General features: G+C 32.3%; 2 protein-coding genes across 3 annotated transcripts; one reads left to right on the top strand and one right to left on the bottom strand.

The window, feature by feature from the left end:
• Positions 1–384: 384 nt before the first annotated feature.
• On the top strand, positions 385–1,229 carry LOC111416023 (ribosomal protein L27). Its single transcript, XM_023047957.2, has 3 exons — positions 385–478; positions 702–926; positions 985–1,229. The coding sequence occupies exons 2-3, from the start codon at positions 708–710 to the stop codon at positions 1,171–1,173; spliced, it is 408 nt and encodes a 135-aa protein (XP_022903725.1). The 5' UTR covers positions 385–478; positions 702–707; the 3' UTR covers positions 1,174–1,229.
• Positions 1,230–6,366: 5,137 nt separating this feature from the next.
• LOC111416022 (glucocorticoid-induced transcript 1 protein-like) lies at positions 6,367–23,789 on the bottom strand. 2 transcript variants are annotated; one of them, XM_023047954.2, is made up of 7 exons: positions 23,306–23,789; positions 23,091–23,239; positions 22,696–22,900; positions 22,461–22,633; positions 18,717–18,825; positions 7,479–7,538; positions 6,367–7,233 (listed from the first exon to the last, which is right to left on the bottom strand). In XM_023047954.2, the coding sequence occupies exons 1-7, from the start codon at positions 23,529–23,531 to the stop codon at positions 6,923–6,925; spliced, it is 1,233 nt and encodes a 410-aa protein (XP_022903722.2). In that variant the 5' UTR covers positions 23,532–23,789; the 3' UTR covers positions 6,367–6,922. The 2 variants fall into 2 exon arrangements, with proteins under 2 accessions (XP_022903722.2, XP_022903723.2); XM_023047955.2 differs by lacking the exon at positions 7,479–7,538.
• Positions 23,790–23,885: the final 96 nt, after the last annotated feature.

Genomic DNA, 23,885 nt, shown 5'->3' with positions numbered 1-23,885 from the left:
TTTTAATTTTCATAACATGATGCGACATAGCAACGCTGACGCCATCTTTTGATAACTTCTTTATTTATGATATAAACTCATAATTTTATTTTACTTATTTATTTTGTATGAATCATTTAAATACATAAAAATAAACATAAATAAATATTATTAATATAAAAATATTAAAAATCCTTAAATGAAATGCAAGATTAAGAATCAAATCGAAAAACGAAGAGATCAGTACTAATTTAAAATAACTAACAACAGATGTCGCATCAATTCGTAATCCAGCCTCATTTAATTTAATTAAATAAACTCACTGAACAAAATAATAAAACATTAAAATATTATTTTTAAATTATTTAATTCTTTTGAAATATAAACAAATTAAAATGTATTATAAAGATATTTAAAGTATCCTGTCTGATACGCACCAAGCGCCTCTATCGATTAAAATTGGAAACAAAACTCTTTTACGGTGAAGTTGACAAACAACGTAAGTTACAATTCTATTTCTATTTTAAATCCTTTTAAATCGCAATAATTACTCATCCTAACTCACAAATTCGAATTAAAATAATTTCAATAAACCACCCCCAACAAATTCCCACTAATATTTTACTTAAATCCCGCCGATGATTGCTTTTATATCCGAAAATGACTTTTTGAGGTTATGTGTGTTTCTTCAAAGCACGTTTAAGTTATTCGTTTAATTTCAGTTCAAGATGGGGAAAATAATGAAATCCGGTAAAGTCGTGCTGGTCCTCAACGGCCGGTTCGCTGGTAGGAAAGCTATTATCATGAAAACTTATGATGATGGGACCTCCGATAAGCAGTATGGACATGCTTTAGTAGCAGGAATTGATAGGTACCCCAGGAAAGTACATAAACGTATGGGAAAACTAAAGATTCACAAGAGATCTAAGATTAAGCCTTTTGTAAAGGTAAGTTTAAATTTTCTTAAATGTGTTTAGTTGTAAATAAATAAATGTTGCTTTTTAGGTACTTAATTACAATCATATGATGCCCACCCGTTACTCTGTTGATTTGAGTTTAGAACAGAAAGTTGCACCTAAAGATTTAAAGGATCCAGTTAAGCGTAAGAAGATTCGTTTCCAAACGAGGGTCAAATTTGAAGAAAGGTACAAGCAAGGCAAGAACAAGTGGTTCTTCCAAAAATTGAGGTTCTAAGTTATAACGCCTTGTGTTATCCTTTAATTTTAAATAAATTGGACATCTTTAAGATATTATTTGAGTTTTAATTTTCTAAAGGTAAATTTGATAAATATGAATTAGTTGTGGCATTTTCTATGGTCCTTTAAGTTATGAATGAAATAGAAGTAAATATTAAAAACTCATTTTTAAATTGTTTCATCTTAGCTATGTGCTACACATTGGGCTAAATCTTGATTCTACATGGACAAAAGTAAAAAATCAATGACAAAATGTAAGGTTTTCAGGAATAGGATATTTTTCTTAAGGCTTCAGTAAACCTAATTCCTCAAAAAATTTATTATAGCAAAAGACTTCATACCATTAGAATATAAGAGTGTGATTTTTCTTTGTGGAAATTGCAAAAACGCGCAACTTTTTTTCATTAGATGTTATTAACTTCAAATTTTGAGAATTTCTTTATTATAATATAATTAATAATATATTCAAAGGAGGAGGGCCATAATGAACCATAAATTGAGATATTACAAAAATTCTCTAATTAAAACTCCAAGCAAACTCATTTTCTCTTAATTTTTTTTACTAAACTATATTGGTGAGATCTTTTGGGGTGCTGATTACGAATCTGGAGTAAGAATAATAAACTTTTCAAAAATCAAGATGGCGGATACAATATAGAGAACTGAAATTGTAAAAAAAAGGGTAATGTAATATATGGCTGATACAGGATGCCTCCCAGCGTACATAAAATCTTTTTACATGGCTCTTTAGCCATCAAGCATGCCCTTGCTCCAATAGGGCAGCTTTCAAATGAAGCACAGAAGGCAAGGAATAAAGACATGAGGCGATTCAGAACCCAGTATACTAGAAAGTCATATATAAAAACCTGTTAGACCTTACCTTCCTCATATGCTTTTGATATCATCGGATCCTGTTATGATACGCCTTAGAACTTTCTAGAAAGTCCCGTTGAAGGAGCTGAGTCCTGATGCAAGGAGCTGATCACGGATTCAGTGAGGCTGTGATTGATGAGCAGCAAAGCGAAGCGGAAGACGATTTATTTTATCTTTCCATTTTATTTTATACCAAATTTTCCCTAAAAAATATGTGAAAAACCTCAAAATGCTGATTTGAGAATTTTTTCCTTCATATATTTTTTTTACTATACAGGGTGATTTATAACATACGGAGCAGACTAAAAGGGTAGGTACTAGGAGTTGAACTGAAGGGAGTTTCTTAATAATGTTTTGTTAAAAACTTAATAGTTACATAGATATCGCATGTTAATTTTTTAAATAATTTAACGTCAATTTTTGAGAACCGCTGATATTCAATAAAGAACAATAATATTTATCAATGCCATTCTCATTTTTGAAGGAGCTGTAAATGTAAATTTATTGTTTCAGTAGTTTTGTTATTTTAGATAATACGTAATTTGTTAAAAGAAATAATAGATGTTAAATTTAATAATAAATAAATAGTAATTTAAAGCTAGGTTCATTTGCGAGAAATGCTATCGAAAGTATATTTTTTGGTGGACACGCATCTGAGAGTAACTATCAGAGAATCCCCACCAACTTTCGGAGAGTGAACAGGTTGAGATTTGTACTCAAGTGGACACGCATAATTTATCTGTCGTGAGAGTAAGTGTCAAAAAACGAACACGGTTCGAATTTTCTCAATATAACACGTTTAAAGATAACGCCTAAAGGTCCCAAGAAGAAATATTTGAATTAATTGAAGTGTATGAAGAAAATTCAGTTCTTTGGAATACCAAATCTAAAGAACATAGAAATCGGGAAACGAGGGATACAATTTTAACAAGTATTGGACAGAAATTTAAACGAGATTTGTACCATTGGTATTCTGACAACAGAATTTGGTCTTCTGGCAGTAAAATTAAGTCTTCTGCTAACAGTATTTGGTTTTTTTGTAGTAGTGTGTAGTCTTCTGTAAGAAGGATGTGCTTCATTTACAATATGTAGTCTTCTGCTAGTAATATCTAGTCTTCTACCAACAGTATTTCGTCTTCTAGTGTGAAGTCTTCTGTAAGAAGAATCTGCTTCATTTGCAACATCTAGTCTTTCATTAGCAATACTTAGTCTTCTGCCAGCAATATCTAGTCTCTTTCAGAAATTCAGGCGTTTAAGTTTATATTTTCTAATAATTTTCCAAAATACTGCTAAGCCACTATTACACTATCACGTACAAGAGAATAAACTTATAGTTTGCATTTATAAGTGCCATTATAGCAATCTAGTTCACTTTTTTGTGAATCCAGTATGCCAAATAACTAACAATTTGACAATGAGTGTTGATATTTGCTGACACCCAGTTCTAATCTACGCCAAATTCATGGTTTCACCCAACAGCTTCTTTTTATTTTTTTCTTTGTTTTTTTTAAATTTTGTTCAATTTAACTTGCAATTTTGTTTACATCCATGTTTACACACACCAAACACTGAATTTTACTTTCACATAGCACGGACACATTCCACTAGTAGACACGGTCAACAGAACTGTGTGAGAGAAAGCTCTCGGAAGTCTTATAGAAGCTCCCGGAGAGCTAAAACAGTCTCAAGTGGACTCTCAGAAGCAGAGTTACTCTCAGAAGTTTCCCTCAAGTGGACACCTAGCTTAAATGAATTTTTTTAAATTTTGTTAATATTAATTTAATTTAAATAACAGATGTTTAATTTTGCCGTTAAATGACATTGTTTATTAAATGTTAAATGACATGCCCGCTGCTAAGTAACCAAATCAACTGGATTGGTAGCAATAAAAACATGGTATAGTAGAAACCACGAGACAGTAACAGATCGCTTAAAAATGGTATGAATCAAGATATGGACGTACGCCTTAGATTATTTCACCACATACATTTAAATGTAGGTTATGTTAGTAATGGAGGTTATATGTCAAACATTGTCAAAGATATTATTTAGTGATTTTCCTTTCAAAGAAAACATTTTCGGCCTGTGAAAACACTAACAGATTCATGACAACGCTCACAAGACGTTTCGATTTGAGGTTATAATTATAAAGTTACATCCCTTAGAAGAATAGACGTACTTTTTCGACGTGGCCATTTGAATTGTACAGCAGACATTTTAAACTAATGCTATCTCTTTCTAACACACATTACTCTCTAGCGATTTGTGAACTACGTATGGCATTTGTAAGAGCGGAAAACGATGATTTACTGCCAGCTCTCGTGAAGTCTACTATATCAGCGATTCTCAGCAAAGAACCAGTTAACTGGGCGTGGCAAATCGTGTGACGTGGAGTGCCAGCAACCAATACTTAGTGGGATACAAAACAACAATGGATGTAGCAGTCCTATTAAATTCTACAGTCCTTGGCCAGTACAACATTTTTACTTTTTCGATAGTAAAATATGCCGAAAATACTGCTTTTCACACCATCGAAGTTTCTGTTCTTCTCTTGCATATCTTCACCACTTCATCCATAAAAGCAACAAATAGCAAGCAAATAGAGAGAAACTGTCCCCCTGTCTAATGCCATCTTCCATGACGAAAGCTTCTCATTAAGCCTCACGAACACGCTTGCATTAGTTGTGAGCAGAGCCCGGACAGTTTAGGAAAATTATCCTAAAACGCCTCCCACTCCAGTCTCAATATTCAATCGAAGCGTGCGAAGCTGTCGGATACGTCATACCTTATGTCACGAAATAAATTATAATTAATTTATTAATTATAAATTTAATAAAACCAAAAATGAATAATTCAGTGCGTATCTTTATATTATTTTTATTAATTCATTAGTTAATGTTGCGCTGCAAGTTCTTCGCTAAGGTACGCTCATCGCTCTTCGAAATTCAATTTTGAAGAGTGATTTAAAAGGTGTCAAAAGCGACAACAACGTACTTACGTCATTGTCATGGAAATCGTTTCGTGTAGAGGGGCGCACTTTTCCTAAACTGTCCGGGCTCTGGTTGTGAGGGAGTCCTTGTCTTTTGTAGGGCTTTCCAGATCTCTTGCCTTGGAACCTCATCAAACGCAGAGTGCATGCATATCCAAGAAAGCCGGGTATGCAGATTTCCCTCTGCTGATCCACTTATTAGTTATACAGCGCAGGGAGAAAATGAGATTAATTTGCGCTTTTCCAGGATTCTGGAGTATAATTTTCAATGACATGAATGAGGCATATAGTTTAGCCCTATAGTTTACGCAGCGCGTCGAGTCTTTCTGAACTGTACGGAACGATATTGAGACTGGGGCTGGTATTCGCCCCAGTCTCCATATCGTTTGGAAGAATTCTTTAATTTTTTCAGCCAATACCATGCCTTTACCACTTAGGGATTATGAGTAATTAAAATTTCCAAAATTTGCCCTTGTTAATACCTGCAATAAAATTATGATATCAACCTCTTTGATATAAAGTTGGTAATCAAGTTTACAAAACGTTCAATGCAAAGTGCCATATACGATCCCCTTAATTGATCAACCAAAATATTGATAATAACTTATATAAGATTAATTCATTTTAAATAAACAATAAAAATGTTAATTTCTCAGTCCATTTATTTAGATATGTCTGTACATATACATGAAATTAAAAAAAAGAACTAGTAATAATACCGCAATTAACATTAAAGGTAACAACTGGTACAAATATACATATACTGATGGTTTTTTTTTCTTGTCGTCGCCGTCGGATTCGACGATCCACAATTATTGCCGTATAATATAACAAATCCTAATAATTAAACGATACTCATTAGTAGTAACCGGAAAAATATATATATATATTATAGAAGTCCACCTCGCGGCGCATTATACGTATTGTTACACTAATAATCACAGCATTCTTCCAGTCCACTCCGGGCGTCGATATAAATTCTGCCGTTTATTTTGTTATTTAGGTTTTTACCCCCATTTGATACGAAACTCCCATCGGTCGATCGATCGGTTGGTTGGTTTCCCATTTACATGTATTGGAATGTTACTTATTTACAGGACCTGCTGTGTAATGCTTTTTTGTTGTGTGAATGTGTGTATGTGTATGTGAGGTTACCGTAATTGTATTTTGTTTGTATTTACTTTCATTACAGATTTTGTATAGTGTTATTTCTTTAATCTTCCTGTAATTACTTTATTTTTATACTTATGGTAACTCACAAAATAAGTATGTTCCACTTTTGTAGGTCACCATACAAAGAAAATATGTTCTTTTCTTGTTGTTGGTTTCTTTTTTTTTTTTTGTTGTGTTATTTATTTGAGGTTAAACTAGAAAAGTTTCAGATTATTTCATCCAATATCACTTGCTCAGTAGTAAAAAAATATATGCGCAAACTTTCCGTTTTAAATTTTCTTTTTTATCATCATAGAATTTTGTAGCAAATTTGTAAGTACTATTATCAAGACGTATCGGTTCCATTCCCATTCTTTTTTTTGACTATAGAGATTCCAACTTCAAACCAAAACATAATCACCAAACAATATCCCCTATAATAATAAACCTCCAGACATAAGGCATTAAATCCCCCCAAAATGTTTATTAAAATTTTTCAAATTGACCCGTAAAGAGAGAGTTGTACCATTCTCGTGCTAAACATAAGTATACCATTTTTTTTAAACAATTCTTCATTTTTTTTGTTTTCGCAAAATTTTCGTTATCTTATTTTCTTTATACATATCTTTTTTTGAAATATTACATAATAATATATTGGGCCTCTCTTTGAGTTTACGAATAAAGATGATCTGATTAATAATCTGAAACGCGGTCCGAGCCGCACCCGAAACTATTATATGAGGTCGTGGTGTATATGTGGTTGTTGCGGCGATGGTACCAAAGCAGCGGACGCTTCCTGATGATGATGTCGGTCGGGTTGAGCGCTCGGCTGTAACAGCTGAAAGGCCGAACCCAAACTTGGTTTTAACTGGAACGTGCACGGCGGTTGCGGAGCGTGATCCAATGGCAAACTGCGTCGTTCATCACCTTGCTGTCTTAACGGCACCTTTTCGCAACCATCCGGGGGTCCCCTTGCCATAAATATTCTTGGAGATGTACCTAGTTTATTACCCTCATGTTCCGGACTTGAACCTACACTACCACCTATAAAGATTTCATTTTTGTAAAGTAAATTAAGCTCTGAAATTATATTGAATAAAAAAAATCATTTTCAAAAAACAATAAGTAAATATATAAAACTTAAAAGAAAATATAGAAACAAGATAAAGTTCAAAACAAATTCTAAGCAATGAAAAGTAATTTAAGCAATAACTATTATTAATAAAAGTAAATAAAAACAAAGCTGAACCATGCTGAATTTAAATTGTGTTCAAGCACGTTTCGCTCACCAGAAGATAAATCCATATTACCACATATTAATGGAGACATTGAATTTCTAGAAGCAGGACCTTAAACACAAAAATGATTCAACGTTTTCATTCAAATGATTCGCTTGATTTCCATTTCATATTTAGCTGTTTTAATTAGTTGTTGGAGTAAAATAGATCCCATGTGCACAAAATATTGCAGGAAACAAAAAAAGGATAATACTTGTTCGTACTGATGATCAAGTTTGGTGGCCAAATTATCTACTACAGCTTCTAGCTGCCTTCAAGTACGCTTTGAATGGGGACAATCTTCACAGGTACTCGATATTCAATCTGTTTGGGTTAATAGGGACATGAAGGAGCAAGGATGCACATGATAACCTCTTACAGATCACACAAACTAATTAAAGATTTAAAAATATTCCTATTCAGAAGGAAACACATATACAAGCCATTTATTCCCTCTATACGAATTTTATTAATATACCAGGTACTAAGTTCGATAAAATTAAACTACCATTTTCAGTAAAATTGATAATCTTAAATGAAAATATGACTAATATTTAAAAAAAAGTCTTCAAACATATAGATCATGAACTACATAGAATATACAGGGTGGCCCAGTGAAAACGAGCTGAAGGGCAAAACTGCCAGGGAAAAATTTTATCGAAAAAAAAAACCTGAATCACGTCAAGTTTGTTTCTCAGGGAGACAACTTTTAAGCGATACATCATTTTGTAGGTCTTGTTTTTATTGATACAACACAAAAAACATTTATTAGTTGGAACGATTTATTTTTGAAATATCCGACTTTAAAGATACACCACCTCTCAATTTTCACTAAACTTAAAAAATATTTCTAATAAGAAAAATTAAAAAAGAAACATGTTCAAAGTAGTTTTGATTATTTTGTTACTTACTTTATGCGTTGGGCTTTATTATTTTAGATTAGCGCTCACTACATTTTCAGCGAACAAGTTTACTATCTTCCCTATCAAGGTCTATAGAACATAAGGTTACAAAATGCCGATTCTCCTCCTCTGAGAGACAAAGTGGCTCAGTGACGTAGCTTCTATGAACAACACAACACGATGCGAGGTTTAAATATTTTATATAGACTGTACCACAGTATAGGCTATCTTTTACTCAACTCTTTACTTTGACTGTATCGAACCAGTGACGTCAATCTGCGGGGTTATAATCGATACTACAGAGGTATAGGGAATTAGGTAAGCTTATGTTCTATAGATCTTGCTTCCCTATGTTATAAATTTGTCGACCCGTGCGAAACATTTTTTTAGTTTAGAATAACACAACGCAAGTGAAGCATGTGAATGGAATAGACAATTACCACACTTATAAATGAAATTATATACAGACTGAGTTATTACTACCCCGGCGTAATATTATATACAAAAGTTGTTTGACTCATCACTTTCTATATTTAATAATATTTCAAACAACTTTTGTATAAAACATTTTTTTCCATCTCAAACGGTTTAGCAACTATCGTCCGCCGGGCTACTACTAACTCACCTGTATACACTACTTGTAATGAACAATTATTCTAAGTAAGACAATTTAGACACAAAAACATATTCTACTAGTACAGATCGTCCCCTTTCTCACGTAGTGACGTATCTAGCAAAAAATGAAAAAATGAGATATACCGGCAGTAAGTAAGTTTATAGCGTCCACACCATCTCACGTAGTGGCGTATCTGAATTCCCAACACAATACTAGGAATTCGTTAATCTTGTACTGTCGTATGTGTTAATATTTTTTAATTTTTTCTCACGTACTGACGTATGTCAGTTACGACGGTATGTGTGAATCTAGCATGCTTAATTGGCCAACAGCATAAATATGGCGTATCTGTCATACGATTGTTGATATTGTGTTCAATTGTGTTCACGGTGTAATTTGCGCTCATATTGTGCTCTGTGTGTTTTGATAATAAAATTAAAAAATGGATGTACTTGTACAGTGGCGAGACAATAGTAAAAACGTGGTTGCTGCTAATGAATTACAAACCGTAAACTGTAAAAATTTAACAGTGGGATGTTCGGTGAAGATGTGTTACGTTAAAAAGTAGTATTACGGGAAAGTTCTGGACATTCAGACGGTCTCTGAGGATTCACATAGTTTTGATTCAGAAGATGATGTACCACTAGCTAATCTAAAGTAAACACAAAATACAATAAATTTAAAAGAGACTGAAAGGACTAACCCAATCGACAGCTGCGATGATATCAGTGAATTTCCTATATATGATTCTGATGATGACCCTCCATTTGGAATCTGTGAAGCTCACAAATGCACAGGAGAAGTTTTTGCGGCATGCCATCGATGCGAAGTTCTTTTGTGTTTCCGTCATTTTATTGAGGAGAGAGATTCTTGTGAGCATGGCAAAGAGCAAAAATGTATCCAAGAGGAATTTGTAGTTAAAGGAGAGGATAGAGAAGAGGTTACACCTCGAACTCAACGAAGTAATGCGCAAAAATTTGCTAAAAAACAGAGGAATTTAGGTATATCTTGAAAAATAATATTACCGGTATATCACTAGTACCTTCTTAAATTTCTTTCTCAGGTAAGGAGTACATCAGCTCTACTACAAAGAAAATAGTTCCTGCTAGAACCATGAAAACACGGTGTGACAGTGTAGTATGTAAAGCAAAGGGTAAGGAGTGTTGCAAAATTAGTGAAGAACAGAGAAAATGCATATTCACTGATTTTTTTGCACTTGGTAATTTTCACCTACAGCGTGAATTTCTAATAAGACATATTAAGGTCTCAAATAAGTTTCGAACAACAACGAAAAATGAATCACGTAGAAAATATACCTTGAAATACGCACTGAGCATGGATAAGAAGCCTCACGTTGTCTGCAAAAAAATGTTCTTAAGTACCCTAGGCATATCTGAAAGAATGTGTAGAACAGCCCTGAATAAAGTAACCGACACTGGTGTTTTAGAAAACGAAAAACGAGGAGGAAGGCAAAGACAACGTGAACATAAAATAAAAGAATCTAAAATGCTAATTGAGATTAAACAGCAAATAGACAAATTTCCACGGATGGAGTCACATTTCTGTAGGGCGAAGACATCAAAATTGTATCTTCACCCAGACTTAAGTTTGAGTAAAATGTACACCTTATTTGTGGAAGAATTAGAAAAACAGGGACGAAACCATGGAGTACCTAGTTATGCTACTTATCGAAGAGTCTTCAAACAACAAAATTTATCGTTTAGTAGCCCTAAAAAAGACCAATGTTCATTATGTTTTACTTTTCACGAGGGTGATGAAAGTGTGAAAGAGAATCTGAGAGAAAGGTATAATCTTCATACTGCAGAAAAAACAGCCGTTCGTGCAAAGAAAGCAGTATGTAAATCTGAAGCTCAAGAAAATCCGTACATTTTATGTGCTGTTTTCGACCTTCAACAAGTTATATACGTCCCCATATCCAAAGAAAGTGCCATATTTTATAAAAGCCGCTTATCGACATTTAATTTTACTGTTTATAATATTGCAAATAAAGACTGTAATCGTTTTTTTTGGGATGAAACAGCTAGTAGAAGGGGTTCTTCGGAAATCGCTACTTGCATTTTCAAGACTTTAGAAGAATACAGTGAAAAACAAAAAATAGTGAAAGCGAACCTTTTCTCTGATGGGTGTTATGGGCAAAATAAAAACTCTATAATTGCAGCAATGTACGCAGTTAACAAATTTTCAGCGTTGACCGAAATTACTCTAAGCTATTTCGAAACTAACCATGGTCAGAACGAAGGCGATTCTGCTCATAGTGCAATCTCTAAGGCTATTGCCACAGCTGGCAGTATATTTATGCCTTCACAGTTACACCCAGTGATTCGGTTAGCACGAAAAAAGTCTCCTTATAACGTCATTCCAATGACATACAAAGATTTCAAGGATTTCAAAGCTCTTTCGAAAGAAATTCGAATATTAAATGTGAAAATATCCGAATCTGGTAAACGCATAAAATGGACTGATATTAAGGAGATTCAAGTGCGAAAAACTGAACCTGATAAGTTGTTTCTTAAAACTAGTCATCTTGAGAATACTTACGACTGCATTCGTCTCAAACGTTTACTCAAGAACCCTTTGGATTTCCCTGTCGCTGCTTTGAATAAACACCCAATAAATATTTCAAGAAAGAAATTTGATGATCTTGTTTCGTTATGTAGAGGAAACCATCCAGTTGTTCGCATTCCAGAATGTCAACAATTTATTTTTAATTTACCTCATGAAAAAAATAATTGAGTTTTTGAGTTCGTTTTTCATTAATTCTTGTTTCTGTTTAGAATAAACTTTAATTAGGTATCTAATAACATTTTTTAATCTTTAATTATAATTAATTATTATTATAGATAAATATTTTTGCATATTCCGAATTAGTTCACAATAAAACCTCGTATAAATTGTGTAATTTATTTTCATAAAGGGAAATAGTCTATGGCGTATCTGATATAATGAATCTGGTGCAAAGTCACGTACTGACGTAACTGCATATTTTTAACAAAAAAAGAATAAATTATGGGTTATATTTCCCATTTGACATAGACATCTTTAATAGCAACCTTCTAAATCCTGTTGTCCAAATTTAATAACCTCATCTTTATTATTACTTGTGTTTTAATAAGTTATGGTTATAGAGTTTTAGTTTTTTGCATCTCCTGTAAAATTGTGTGCATGTCAGATACGCCACTACGTGAGAAAGGGGACGAGATAGTCATTAGAAAACTGGTAGTTCCCGCTTTATCGCTCAATAGCGGATTGAATCATAAAATTTCTAGCTTCTTCACTCTACCAAAGTTCTTCGTCAAGAGTTGATTAACCAGTACATAACATAAAACGTATATTTTAAATGTTTTAAAATAATGTAACTATTTTATGATATCCATATGTAAACATTAATTTGAAAAATGTACAAAAGTGTACTTACTTTCTTACATAATGGTTATTATGTCAAAAAATTGGAAAGAATCCGATTCTTCGGCCTGAAAACATTTTAATTAGTACGCAAATTCATCTTAGCGTAATGTGCATACAACAGTAAAAGACAAATGTTAATATCTCAACGCAGTTAAAAATGCTCAGTTAACTTCTAATAGAATTCGTAACCGTCATGGTCTAATAAGCGGATTCCTTGCTTAAAATATGGTATAAAAATCGAGTAAAGATCAATTAAACCAAGCTGATTTCTGAAAAACTGAAGAAACAGTTTGAAGCTGGAGATGATACAAAAGATAAAACCTTTTTTTTATATTGTACGAAATTTCGTAATCAAATTGTTCCAGAAGTTAAATGGTACTGTTCCTTGGATACTTGGCAACTAACGTTATCAACTATAATCCTCGCGTCAAAATAATGTTTATGCCTCCAAATACGACTTGTTTACTGCAACATATAGTTCTAAGTATTATAAAAAGACAGATATTAACTATGTTGCTTGTATGACATATGTGACTGTATATGAGCCATGTTATGCGCTCTCATGTGTTGTTTGGTGTAATTAATATACCGCATGAGGCATTTCAATTGAGACGATCTAATAATTTATAAACCGTCAATTTTATCAAAAAAAGTTTCTATAAATAGGAATAATTAAAGAATACCTGTCCCACTTAAAAATCGATGAATTTTTTTTAATCGGTAGGAAATGACTCAAAAGATGTGTTAATGATAAAAAAAAGTGCGGAAAAGTGTAGTACTTACCGAAAAATCACTTTAAAGTTGGGTTTTGACGTTTCTTTTTGGAAGTTCAAAGCAATGTTAAATATGCATTTTCGTATTAAATCCTAACCTAAAATTGTTTAATTTATACCCGCGCACAAAATAGAAAGTTATTTTCACTAAACTTATTGAGATTACAACATATTTACGGATGAAAACCTTATTTCTTAGGCTATCAATGCATAACGACAATTACCTGTCGTTAGATAGAATTGTTTCTACCAAATGTGTGTTAATAGACTTTATGTTAATAGATTGTGTATCAATTGATCTGTCAAACGACTAAAATATCTTTAAATTGTAAATATCAATGATAAATAAGTATAGTAGCTTATTTAATAATAGTTTGCTTAAATTAAAATAGTTATTTATTAAAAAAGACATGTGTATACATGGTTACAAAATAAAAATAAATAAATAACCCGTGTGACGATAGCAACAAACTGTGTATTTAACTAAATGACAATTGCAACTGACAACACAAGCAATGTTAACCATGTATTTTCTCGTATTAAATCCTAACCTCAAATTGTTTAATTTATACCCACGCACTAAATAAAAAGTTATTTTCACTAAACTTGTTGAGATTACAACATAATTATTCATAATAACACCTATGTGAAGTTAGCCCCCAATTAAATAGCATTTTACATGTATAGTATTTTGATTATAACATGAAAACCAGTGAACCGATTTCGATAAATAATGTCTCATTCGAAAGCTTAATCCTTGGCCAATACGAAAGTGGAAATGCCCGTGAAAATTTGAAAACTCTTTCGAATTTCGCTAAAACGTCAAAATAATGCGAAGATACACGAAAATAACACAAAATTGACCTTCTTTAAGTGGTGATAACTCGTAAACGATGTACCCGATGATCAAAATGTATACGTCACTCGATTCGTCATAGTGTCTTCTATCGAAATCACAAAATGCTTGATTTCAATTCACTCCCGATAAGTTTATACAGCCCTCGGAATGACACCATCTTCGGCTCGTTGTTTATGCACGTGTGAACGCTAGTGCTATAAATTAATTTTTAATTTTAACTAAATCGACTATAATTAGAGAACAGTTTGACGGATTTTAATGTTTTATATCTCAATCGAAAGTTTGTGTCTGGCAGAATGCTGTTGTCGAAATGCCCGATTCGAAATATTTAAGGATTTTGATTAAAACACAACAAACGAATTAATTAAACACATCAATTATCTCCGTAACTAATTGACCAATTTTAGTCATCAAAATCTCGGTCGAAAGTATGATCTGCAATGAATGCGAAGGTGGAAATGCCCGATTTCAAAATTTACTAATTATGTGCGTACAGCCATTGAAATGACCCCGCGAGAGATTTCGAGTCGGGCATTTCCACTTTCGTAATGGCCAAAGATTAAGCTTTCGAATGAGATTTTGATTATCAAAATTGGTTGACTAGTTTTCTTGTTATAATCAAAATATTATACATGTAAAATCCTATCTAATTGGGGACTAGGAAAATTTGAAGCTAACCTCGCATAGGTCATAATGACTAAGTGCCTGTCGTTACATAGACTGTGTGTCTATTAACTGTGTACAAGAGCGTCGCCAGATAGGAGCAAAGATAGATTCGAAAAAAGAAACTGAATAGAATATAAGATACAAATAGATTCTAAAAATCTATTTGAAATGTTTATAATCTGTTATCGCATTTAAATAGAGAGCATGAGAATTAAATAAAAATTTGTTATTAAAAGACTTCAAACCACTTAAATATTATAATTAGGATAATTATTAGTTAGTTTAACGTTATTTTGGAACTTAATAACACTTATTATTGATGAAAATCCCTTTCGTAGTTACAAAGTTTTAACATCAAAAGTTCATAACGTAGGGTGTATGACGTAAGATGGGTTTATGAGAAAGTTGAACTTGTTCATTCATAAGTAGATAGTTATTATTATCTTTATAATTTGTTACACGAATGAAAAAGCTCAACTCCTCCATAATTTATATTATGTTCAGTCTTTATGTGGTGCTGAAAAATATTGGAATTTTCTTTAGTTTTATGTTTCTAGTTTTCAGCCTCCTCCACATTTGTCTGATAGCAACAAACTTGTATCCGTAATTTTTTATCTACTTTCTTAGCTGATATCTTTCTTATTATTAGAGATAATTTGAGATAATAATTAGAGATTCTTTCTCTATCTAAAACCGGTCTTTGTCTGTCAATAAGTTAATACTAAGATCAATCTGTACTTAAACTACAAAGCGGTGGCTCTGTACTTAGATTAAATAGCTTAAAATTACCAAACTTCAAGCCTTTGTGCAATTGTTATCAAACTGATATTTAAAAAACTATTATCACACTGGGAAAGAGCGCTCTTTAAATTTATTATATCTTAACCCGGGTTTTCGTTGGTAAATGGGTCTATCGGCGTCATGCTTAAATCGCCCTTCATATACATCCCTACACGCAAAAACGTTTAATTACTATTCCTTTAAACAAGTTTCTTATTTGATATTGGGAAAACTATAGAAGTATAGATCTATCTTATCTACAATTTGCTGCTCTTTCTAATGGTGTATAACACGCGGCTATCGCTGCTTGGTTATAGAGTTTTTTCCTGGTGATATAAGAAAGTTATTGATCCCAACAATGTTTAAAAGTAGCTAAAACGTGTGAATTTGGTAATTTTTTGACCAAAAACGTCCTTGTGTAAGTCTATAACTTCATGATATACTTCTATAGTTTTCCTCATATCAAATATGTAAGAAAGTTGTTTAGAGGTAGAGCAATTAAACGTTTCTGTATATAGAGATGTATATTAAAGGTGATTTAACCATGATGCTAATTGATATTGACCAACAAAAACCCGGATTAAGATATTTGAAGGAGCGTTCTTTCTGATTGTGAACACAGTTTTTTAAAATTCGGTTTGATAACAATTGCACAAGGGCTTGAAGTTTGGTAATATTAAGCTATTTTGTTGATTTTAATATTAACATATCGGCAAACGAGGACCGACGATTTCATAAAGAAAGAATCAAGCTTTCATATGGTGCATTTAGTGTTCTGCTATATCTAATAATAAGAAAGATATCAGCTAATAAAATAGATAGGAAATTGCGGATAAAAATTTGTTGTTGGAAGGTTTGTTGCTATCGTTGCTATCGTCACATCGTCAATCGGGCATTTCCACTTTCGTATTGGCCAAGGATTAAGCTTTCGAATGAGACATTGTTTATCGAAATCGGTTCACTGGTTCTCATGTTATAATTAAAATACTATACATGTAAAATTCTGTTTAATTGGTGACTAACTTCACATAGGTGTCATTATGAATAATTATGTTGTAACCTCAACAAGTTTAGTGAAAATAACTTTTTATTTAGTGCGTGGGTATAAATTAAACAATTTGAGGTTAGGATTTAATACGAGAAAATACATGGTTAACATTGCTTGTGTTGTCAGTTGTAATTGTCATTTGGTTAAATACACAGTTTGTTGCTATCGTCACACGGGCTATTTATTTATTTTTATTTTGTAACCATGTCTTTTTTAATAACTATTTTAATTTAACTAAACTACTATTAAATAAGCTACTATACTTATTTATCATTTATATTTACAACATAAAGATTGCAAAGAGCTTTCAGTCATTTGACAGATCAATTGATACACAATCCATTAACACAAAGTCTATTAATACACATTTGGTAGAAACAATTCTATCTAACGCCATTTAATTGTCGTTCTGCATCGATAGCCTAAGAAACAAGGTTTTCATCCGAAAATATGTTGTAATCTCAACAAGTTTAGTGAAAATAACTTTTTATTTTGTGCGTGGGTATAAATTAAACAATTTCAGGTTAGAATTTAATACGAAAATGCAATTTTAACATTGCTTTTAACTTCCAAAAAGAAACGTCAAATCGCAACTTTAAAGGGGTTTTTCGGTAAGTACTACACTTTTCCGCACTTTTTTTTTATCATTAACACATCTTTTGAGTCATTTCCTACCGATTAAAAAAAATTCATCGATTTTTAAGAGGGACAGCTAATCTTAATATATGCCAAGACGGAACACAAGAAAACGATGGGTAATGGAAACCACTGGTGATCATAATACAATCAACGTTTAAGCTGCTGTTCATAATAATCTCCTCATTTCTTCTCTTGCCATTTCTCGTGACTGCGTCGAAAACCTAATTTCGTTTTGTCATTAGGCGCATGTATGCATTACTGGTCAGTAGAAATGCTTATTGGTTACATGAAATGAATTACCAACGATCTTGGGCAATCAATGTGATCTGTGGGATTATAGTGGATACTTTAGTTGGTCCTTTCTGTATTGATTGTATATTGAATGGAGAAAAATGTACAAATTCTATGATTCACAAATTCACCTTATTATTAGGCATTGTGGAAGTAAGTGAATAGGTAGGGGTGGTCATATATTTATGACATCTCTTGACTTTTTTTTTGTGGGATTATATTAAAGACAAAATTTATGAAAAAGTGTCAACAACACTTATAGTTAAGGCCAAAAATGTTATGACAAGCAGATCCATCTTTTATTTATCATCTACTTATTAGCGATTCCATCAAGATTAATAACAACAGCATAGAACAAGTAAGCACATACAAATATTTGGGACATGAGCTCTGCATTGGAAGAGACAACCTAGGCACGAAATCGAGCGAAGAATTGGCCTGACATGGACAGCGTTTGGAAAATTAAGAACAGTATTCAAATCTAGCCTTCCAATATGCCTAAAAAGGAAGGTTTTCAACCAATGTATTCTCCTTGTACTGACATATGGATCAGAGACTTTGACGATAACCAAGAAAAACATTAAGAAGATACAAGTGATGCAACAGAAAATGGAGAGATCAATGCTGGGAATAACCCTTCGAGATAAAGTTCCAAACGATCATCAGACGCAAAATCGAGACTAGCCTTCGTTTGAAACGGAAATGGACGGGCCATGTAGCGCGAATTACTGACGGTAGATGGACGAAAAAATATTTGTATCCATTAAAAAAAAACTTACATAACAATTGAAAAACATTGATGGGGCATTGAAAACCATACAGAATATTTTTCCCCATTGTATGATCAAAATTTGATCTGAATCTTTTTTCTATAAAATTGATGGTTTATGAGTTACAAGGTCGTCTCAATTTAAATGCCCCATCTGGTATACATAATTAATAATTTTTTTAAATATTGAAGAACTAACTTTTTTCTTATTTGAACATCGTCATATTTTCTTTTATTTTTATGTCTTGATTAAAATTAACAAAATTCCTTTTAGATTTTGCTAAAGATGGTAATTTAATTTTAACAAAATTTGCACCATGTATATTAATAATATCCATACAGAAAAAATAAGAACTTCTATAGTTTTTGTTATATTAGTTGAAAATTAGTTGATTATAAATTTCTTACTCAAAAGACATATTCAATATCAATCTAAGCTGGTACTTGCATAGAAAATTGTTAAATTTTTTTTAATACTTACTTAATGAATGACAACTGCCCATAATGTCATTTGCTGATGGTGTTTGCGTATTGACTGAACACATTACCGGCAGTGGAGCACGGTGACCTTCTGGTGTTGCTTGACAAAACTGAAAATGTAATTAAAAAAATATATAAGATAAGTATATTTATAAATGTAAGCACAACTACTTACACTAGACTACTTAGAAAATTATAATTGGCTAATATATTCCGGTAAACAAGATAGAGTCTACTATAAATATTGTGCATTTTTTTCAAAAAGTAATGTAGGTCATACAAGTGGGCGAATTTTGAACCGAGCCATATCAATTGTGGAAAAAGGCAATCGAAAAGTTTCGATTGCTTAAGAAAACAGAATATCACAAAAAATCTGTTTTGGATTCCCTAAATTTACAAATCATTATCGAAAAAAAACAAAAAAATATAATTCAGTTTGTTTACAGCAGTTGTAAAATGCATTAATACAATATTTTCTTGTGGAAGATATACTCCGGTAATACCGGAAGTCGCCACCTACTTTATTTTTCAAATGGAACACCCCGTATATTTTTACATATTTGGATTTGTCTGTTTTCAAGGATTATGAATAACTTTACTTTTTGCAATTTGATTCGGCCGTTCTCGAGTTATTAGAATTTTTCTAGAAAAATCTGCTCCAGCAGACATTTCTTCAAAAAAATCAGAGTACAGGCTGGTTCTAATTCGATGTCCGAATAGGCTATCTCAGAAACTATAAGAGTTAGAAAAAAAGTAGCTTACATGTCATGATGTCGTTTTTCGAGAAACTGCTAATGCCAAAAACCTCAAAGCGCCTTATCGTCTTTTGTTGTTCCCCTAGACGCCAAAATTGAAAATATCGTAAAACCAGCAAGTGCAATTATCTTGGTTATTATTATAGGTGGAGTATTATAACTAAGACATTATATGGACACTTTTTTAGAGAATTTGATGACGTAGTCAAAAAAAATTTTTCGGTTAGATTTTGAGATATTGTGACAATTTTCGTCTATTTCTTATTGTTTTAGAATAAAGCTAATAATAAACTTTTGTCCACGACTACATTATAATATACAATGTGTCCCCGGATAGGTGAAACGACTCTTATAAAAGGTAAAATTTTTTCGTTGTCATCTTTTGGGGTTTAGCCCTGCTTGATTAACGACTAATTTTGAACATATTATTAATTATTAAAAAACAAGTGAGCCTTGACAGTGAAAGAAAAACTCTTTTTGTGGCAGGTAAAGTACCTTTTCTGTTTACAGTACGTGAAAGTGTTACTAAGAAGTTTTGTTCAGAATAAAAAACTATGGACATATGCAAATTTTCGGATTGATCGGCCTACTTTGAAAAAATCCATATCAAACAATTTTATTTCTAACAAAGACTGCCATGGAAAAACAAAATTGCTTTCCTGTCACTGTTAATCTCTCAAACTGTAATTTAGTAAACTTAAAGTGTTTTTTAAACAGAATGTTAACATTACAGGAAAAAGTTTACGTGATTCAGTGTTATGGAACCGGGAAAAAACCGATTATTGCTTTATTTTGTGAAAAATTTCCAAATACTGCAATTAAAAGAAGTACTTGTTGGCGTTTAATCAAAAGATTTCTTACAGCAGGAAGTATTCACTCTAAGAAAAAAAAATTATGATGAAACTGATTAACTATGATCAACTGTTTTCCTTTGTGGGCGAACACACACTTAATTTCTTGTGAACATTTTCAGAACGGTTTGTTTATTTCTCCCTAATAATCTGAATCTCAAAACAAAAAGTCGTAATAAGGTACTATTGACGAAAATAATAAACAATAGGTTTTATCAAAGTAGGCTGATGAAAATTTGCATATGGCCATAACTTTTCATTCTGAATAAAATTTCTTAGTAACATTTTACCATACTGTAAACATAAAAGGTACTTTACCTGACACACAAGAAGTTTTAGCTTCAGTATCAACACTCACTTGTTTTTTAAAATTTGAAAATATGTTCAAAATTAGTCTTTAATCAAGCAGGCCTGAACCCCAAAAGATGACAGTTAATATCGAAAAAAATTTACATTTTATAAGAGTCGTTTCACCTATCCGGGGACACACTGTATACCTTATGAATGAGTTTTCTAAAACAAAATGGTAGTCATTTTTCACGGAGTGAATAATAAAATAATCATTATTCACGGGTAGCCATCTTGACCAGACTAATAATAATTATTTGAAACGTTAAACGTTCAAAAAACGTCAATTTAATTCAATTTTTTAGGAGTTTCTAAATGTTTGACATTAAAAAAACCTAAACAAATTCCTTTTTTCGTATGATTTAAGCATAAATTAATTAATTTTCGTAAAGAAAACGACGTTTTATAAAACTGACACTTAATTTTGACAAATTGTTGTGAAGTTGGTTAGAGTTAGTAACATTGAATTTGTGTCACATTGACGTTTAACCTTTATTCAAAAATTTATTTAAAAAATAAATTTATGGAATCAATTTCAATAGTGGACAACTATAGTATTCTACTCGCATATAATGAGCTATTATTCACTCAGGTTAATTGTGCCACTTGCTACGCTCGTGACATAAACTTAACCTTCGTGAATAATAGCCCTCATTATATGCTCATATAATAATATACTATTTTTAGTGTCGTGAAAGAAATTAAATTTACAGTTTCCTGTAAATTACGGTACTATAACTAAAAATTTATATAAAATTTACATTATTTTCTAATACTTATGTAACATTCTAACATGTTAAACTTTTCGTAATCCATCTTGAAAAACAGAATTTTTAAATTGACACTTCAGAAAATTTTTGAATACAAACAAATGTTGCTATGATTATTATTTGAATTAAAAAATAAATATATCTGAGCGCCATCTATCAATAATTTATTAAGTCATTTAATAATAATATTAAATATTAATAAAAAATGTGAAATAATGCAATCTATTCCAACTTTTGTGTAAAACAAATATAAATTAAATGTATTTGTTTCAAATACCAGAAATGTTTTTTTAATTTTTAGTTATAATTTACAGGTAACCGTAAATTTAATTTCTTTGATGACACTAAAAAAAGACAGCCATTCTTGGCACCAAAACATACTTTATCATGTTCTGAATCCTAAATTGATATCCCAAAAATCGAGTGTTTCTGATTTTCTAAATAAATGTCTGCTAGAGCAGATTTTTTTTTTTAGAAAAATAACTGGAGAACGGTCAAATCAAATTGGAAAAAGTAAAGTTATTAATTAACCTTGAAAATAGACAAATCCAAATATGTAAAAATATATAGGTGTTCCATTTAAGAACATAAAGTAGGTGGCGACTTTCGGTATAACCGGATGTGCTAAAAATCTGAAAATATCAGAATTCTCAAAATTTTATTTTTTCCAGAACCCCATAAACGTCTAATGAACGGTCTTGCTGAGACACCTGTATAGGTACTTATGCATTTGATATGGTAACAAAAAGTAAAAAAAAAAAAGATTTATTTTATTTGTTATTAATTATTTCACAAAAAACATTGTTATACTATACATATGAAACAAATTTTATTCCAAATGCATTTTATTGCATTTCAATCATGAATCAGTGTTTTGTCCCCCCAAGTAGACTTTCTGAATAGTAATGTAGTAATTAAGTAGCATAATGATTCTTTTTAATATCATTATTAATCCATCAGTGTAAGTAATTTTATGATGCTGGATTATAAAGCTTGTATCTTCAAAATATAAAATTCTTACCTTGTTGTCATCACCTCGATCGCTATAAGGCAAATCCGCCTTGCATGATTTGAGCACCAACCGTTCAATTTCCTGATTAAGTCCCTCAACAGAACTGCGCATCGCCTGTTTTGGGAGTGGTTTCACCGGGATATTTACTGGATTGGCTCGAAGCGGTGGCGGCATCATACAAGCTAAATTAATTATTTTATTACTTTTTCTTAAATTGTTATGTAGAAATAGTAAAAATCCTTACAGGTATTTGTTTGAGAGCTGGTTGTAAGTGTGTGATCGGCTGTCACAGGCGAATTACTTGGGGACAATCCACTTCTTCCTCCAGGACATGACTGTTGATTATTGCTCCTTTGAAGTCTTTGCTTTATGATCATCTTTTCTAATTTATCATCATTTTCAGCTATGCAATGGATTTTTCTTGTGTCTGTCCAATCATAATCTTCAGTCTAAAAAATGATAAAACATTTAACTAGTTCTATAATATATGGTCATAGTTCAGGAATAATTTAACTTTAAATTACAAAAACATCTCTAATATGAGACCTTGAAATGCATAAAAGTATGGAAGTTATTTCAAAGTAATATTCAGAATCTAGAATATAAATTAGGCATTTAAAAAAAATTTTGATTTATTACCTGTGTTGCTTTATCTATCAATAAAAACCCTGAATAATACAGACTGTCTCTAGGCCAGTGCCCCCTTAAATAGATTGTATCTAAAGATGCAGTTCTTCTAATTGCACTTCCTCCATTCCCACTAACACTTCCCAATGTCTTTGACTTTTCTGGTAACAAAAAAAATTAAAAATCATTAACCCCATCAACAAAAGAGTTATTACAACAAAAAGTACCTTTGTACACGGTGGATCCAGGGCTCCTTAAACCCGAATCCGAACTGGTTCTTGGTTTCCAAATCGTTGGCGACAACTGAGGACTGTGCCCCTTTCGTATATGGCCGGGATGTTTCAAAACGGACGACATAGGAATGGTCGCCTTAAGGGGGCCTTGTTTTTGCGAGCTAAGCGACGTTTTTGCAGCGGCCCGCGCCGTAGCAGTCTCCCGACACTGTCCGGACATTTTGATCGCCACCAACAGGGATCGCGATCGGTGCTTCCGTTGCGATTCCGTCCTCTTCGTCGTCGTCGAACCTCCGAGTCCGCATCACACCGCGCGGGTGCCTCTATTATCGTTTCAATCGACCGTATCTATACGGACAAAGGGGTTTTCTTTATGTTGTATCGGAGCGATTCTTCGTCGAGAACCGTTCGGCGCCCGTTCTAGCTGTCATTGCTTTTTGTCTCTCTGCTGACGGCTGCCCTGTTCCCGGACCGCAAAACGTAGGAACTTCGCGTTTGACACTGTTACCAACTTCACATCAATCCTAATTAATTAATAAAATTACTATTATTTACGAGATTCTCTTCCTCGAAT

The sequence above is a fragment of the Onthophagus taurus genome, chromosome 2, assembly GCF_036711975.1.
Source record: "Onthophagus taurus isolate NC chromosome 2, IU_Otau_3.0, whole genome shotgun sequence".
Taxonomy (NCBI): Eukaryota; Metazoa; Arthropoda; class Insecta; order Coleoptera; family Scarabaeidae; genus Onthophagus; species Onthophagus taurus.
This window is presented reverse-complemented; position numbering and strand designations above follow the sequence as displayed.